The following is a 4,383-nucleotide window of genomic DNA, read 5'->3' as shown; positions in this document are numbered from 1 at the left end:
CAAATATTTAACTATGTTTTAGTTTTTAAATTAAACACTTGAACAATAAAATATTGACTATAAAAGTAGACTCCATCCGTCTCTTAATAGATGAGATTATTAATATATAATATTGATTTAATGGTTGAATAAATAATCATAAAAAAAATTTATATCTATATAAATATATTAAGGCTGAAATAAATACAAACTCTTACATATTTACAAAAGATTTTTTTTTAGAGAATTTAAATTTTTATTTTTTATGCCAATAACAATAATCCATAGACGTAGCTCGTCCTGTGGTGTCTAGTTTATCTAATAAATCTTGTGGTCTCTACTTTAGAAAGAACCCTAAAATTAACAATCTCAAACTTACAACGCTTTCCTTTTGCAGATGGGGTAGTTATTCTTCTGGATCAGCCACTGCTTAATGCTGTCAAAGTGAAAGTAATGCCCACAGTCCAGCTTCCAAAGATCTTCGCCGTCGGCATAATTCTCCTACAAATGATTTTGGGGGAGAGAATTATTTACTAAACAAACTTAATAAAATCTAAGGAATTGCAAATGAATGATAAAACTTGAGCATATATGTAACCATAGATTACACATGCCAGTTTATTTTTATTTTCAACTTGCACACAAAAGGACGAAGTATTGAATAGATCTCACCTGACAGATGCAACATTTTTCATCTTTTAGGGGAGATCCTACTACATTTGCTTCATACAGTTGCTGCTTCATATGTGCCTCAATAAAAGCCCCAGCTAGTCCACGGCGATACTCTATCATAAGCTCCTCTAATTCCTCTATTTCCTAAAGAACAGAATCATTATTTAGGTTGGGAAGCAGTGTCCAACAAAGAACTGACGACACTAAGTACCAACTCTGATTAGTATTTGTGACACATTCTTCTACTCGCTTTAATTTTAAAGGTTAAACTAATGCAAGTTAGCATCTAAAAACAAGCACCAAAAAATAATAGCTATAAATGTCATATTTTTATAATTTACCTCGGTCATTTCATCCTCTATTTCTTCATCTAGATCAGAATCTTTAGGTAGACCATGCGACACTGTGTAGTTGATCATCGGCAAATCCTGGCATACCATCAAATATTTAAAAATAATAAATCGATTCTCAATCAATTCAAAGAAGTCGAACACCATTGTTCTTACATTAAAGTAAAAATAAAAATAAGTAAACTTATTTAACAATTAGAAGTCATAGTTTCCCATGCAATTGTAGCAAGACATGCCAACAATGGTTTTATGTTCTTTAATATGGAAACTAAAAATAACTGGATAACAGCTTTGCCTTGATGGAATGGTTTTAGAGATAAAAACATGCCTAAATCTATCCAGATCCTGCCTCATGCTGTAAAGAACCACCCCTGCGCAAGAATAAGCAAAACAAAAAACAAGTAGATGATGGTTCACTTGTCAATGAAGAAGCCAAATAATGAAAAATAATCAATTCAGTTTACATATTTGAACTACACAAATAATGGACTAATTATGAGGCGAACATATACATAAGTATAAATAAAAACGAAAGAAAAGGTTTATACAATCTGAAGTACTAGTAAAAAAAAAATTACGAAATTAAGGAATTGTGAAAAAAAAAAATCTCAAAGATCTTTTTCCTAGAATTTGTTTGGATCATTTATACATTCTTCTAATCAAATATTATCTTTATATTGTCTTGATTATTTTGTTCATTCAATTTCAATTTTAAGACTCATAATCTGAATAAGAATCATTTATTTACATGTGATTAAAAAAAGAGGTTCTATAGAGCAATTCTCATAACTAAAAGTATATATAGCTAAGAAAGTGTAAAACATATCAGTCCCAAAGCTGATTCTTCGTCAAGATAAAATGCCCTGGCTAAACCTACTATAAAATTTCAACTTTTGGTACTAAGTTATTATATCTAATGCTCTAGGCATTATTTTGAGTTGTTTTACTGTCCTTATGCGAAATCCTCAGACTCTATAAAAAAATAATAAAAAAAAGTGAGCCTCCATTCATGCAGGTTCCACAATTGTGAGTAGGCAATAAAGGAAAAGGAAAACAGTGGCGCCAAGGAGAGAATTTCCCAACAAATAAATTTGTTTCATGTAATCTTATCTAGATAACATATGAAGTAACATAAATTTTTTATCAGAAGTTTTGAGAAAAAAAAATATATATATTTAGTTTGGTTGGCCTATTTAAAAGGCAAACTTTATCAACACCAACTCAAATAACAACAACAACTAACTCTTAATTCCAAACTAGTTGGGATTGCCTATATGAATCCTTTTTTGCCAATCAACTCAATTTGAAACTAATTTCGTAACAATGTCCCAAAATTGTAAATCTTTTGATATTAAGGAGACAGTTTACATGCATACCTAATATAGCAGTCCGCTTATTATCTGAGTAGTAGTCAAAGAACTTACCGGCACTTCAGGATGAACGCTATTTTGTATCGCAGCTTGTATTGTCAATCCTGACCTAAGCAGTATATCAAAAGGCCTTACATTATCAGCTCTCACAAATAATTCCCTCTGTCTTGCAGTAATAGGATCACCCTTATGTCATGGGTAGTCATTGCCCTGCCTCTGGGCTCGATTAAATTGACAACTTCTAGGGTTGTTGTGATTCTCTATTCATATTGCTAAGATATGTTGTGTTGGGGAGACTAAATAGGAGCAGATGATTGGCGATCATGTGTAGTAGAGCTATTTCTAGAATTGAATGCAATATTTCAGGAGAGTTTGTCTCAGGGACAACGTTAAGGTTTCTTAACATGTGTTCCAAATATCCCCTTTGAAAATCAGAAGGAAGCATGCCATTTCTTTGAGTTCCTTGAGTTGCCTTCAACAAGTGATGCATCTCCTCCATTTAGAGTATAAGTAGAAGTGAAGGGTAGACCAGTTCTTGACCTAGTGACATCATTCCACTGGAAAGGCTGCATACTTTCTAAAAAATAAGAAACAGGGATAGGCTGTTGCATTGGAGGAGTAGGTTGAACTATTGCAATCACTGAGCTAGTTTTTGGAACACAATCAAATGATAAATGAATAGCTAGTTGAGCAGGTAACTGTGGATGAGAATTCCTAATGGTCCTTGTTGCCAAGTTAATTGGCAAAAAATCTTGATGATTCACAGTTCTCTGGGAGTGCTGAGCTTCTCCTACCTCACTTATGGTTTGATGGGTATCACTTGGCCCTGCACTAGCTCCAAGTCCACTTGCTGCAACACTTAAAGGCTGATGCATGACAGGAGCTGACTCTAAAGAAATCACAAGGCTGATGCATGACAGGAGTTGTTTTCTTTCTTTTGTTACATGTGAAAAAGTAGTTAGTTTCCTAAAACTAAACCTAAAGCTTGTGTTTTGGCTTTCTGATAGTATTTGGTATAAATAAATTTCATAAAATTTTATAGAATTCATTTGTAAATAAAAAATTTTTGTGTTTGGTTTAAATAAAATTTTATTTGAAATTCTTAATAATCAATTTCATAGAATTTATTATAACTAAATAAAATTCTAACAAAATTGATAGAATTTATAAATGAATTCCACATTTAAAATCATATATATTTTAAGTGATAAAATTACCCTCTTATTATATATCATTTTATTTTATTTTATTTATTCTAAACACAAAATTCATTTCATTTGAAATGATTTCTATATTTAATATAAAATATACAAAATAAAAAAAATTATTTGTAAGTGAATTCCATCATTTATAAATTAAAATGAATTTTACTATAAAATTGAACCAAACAGAGTCAGAAAATTCAAATTATAAAATATAAAAAAAATTAAAAAAAGAAGAAATTTAGTCTATATTACATTAATAGTCTTTCAATTGTTCTTAATTTTTTTAAATACAATTGTTCTTAATTATTCTGTCATAATTTAACAAAATACAGAATAAAATTATTGCTTTACATAATAAAATATAATATATTATTATTTTAATATATATGTCCAATTTAAAATATCTAAAAATTTTGTAAATAATAATTACATAATTTTTATGTATTGCCAAATATTTAACTATGTTTTAGTTTTTAAATTAAACACTTGAACAATAAAATGTTAACTATCAAAATAGACTCTATTTGTCTCTTAATAGATGAGATTATTAATATATAATATTGATTTTATGGTTGAATATATATAAATAAAAAAAAAATCTATATCTATATAAATATATTAAGGCCGAAATAAATACAAACTCTTACATATTTAAACAGAAGTTTCATTTTTTTTTAGAGAATTTAAATTTTTATTTTTTTATGCCAACAACGATAATCCATAGACATAGCTTGTCCTGTGGTGTCTAGTTTATCCAATAAATCATGTGGTCTCTACTTTAGAAAGACTGAAATTAACAATCTCAAA

The 4,383-nt window shown here is 29.3% G+C and overlaps 1 protein-coding gene across 1 annotated transcript; it reads right to left on the bottom strand.

Moving 5' to 3' along the window:
- Positions 1 to 354: 354 nt before the first annotated feature.
- LOC131170209 (uncharacterized) lies at positions 355 to 3,246 on the bottom strand. The gene is made up of 5 exons (XM_058129281.1): positions 2,844 to 3,246; positions 1,281 to 1,372; positions 993 to 1,079; positions 652 to 795; positions 355 to 480 (listed from the first exon to the last, which is right to left on the bottom strand). The coding sequence occupies exons 1-5, from the start codon at positions 3,244 to 3,246 to the stop codon at positions 355 to 357; spliced, it is 852 nt and encodes a 283-aa protein (XP_057985264.1).
- Positions 3,247 to 4,383: the final 1,137 nt, after the last annotated feature.

The sequence above is a fragment of the Hevea brasiliensis genome, chromosome 11, assembly GCF_030052815.1.
Source record: "Hevea brasiliensis isolate MT/VB/25A 57/8 chromosome 11, ASM3005281v1, whole genome shotgun sequence".
In the NCBI taxonomy this organism is placed as follows: domain Eukaryota; kingdom Viridiplantae; phylum Streptophyta; class Magnoliopsida; order Malpighiales; family Euphorbiaceae; genus Hevea; species Hevea brasiliensis.
Note: the sequence above shows the minus strand (reverse complement) of the source record. Positions and strands in the feature narration are given on the sequence as shown.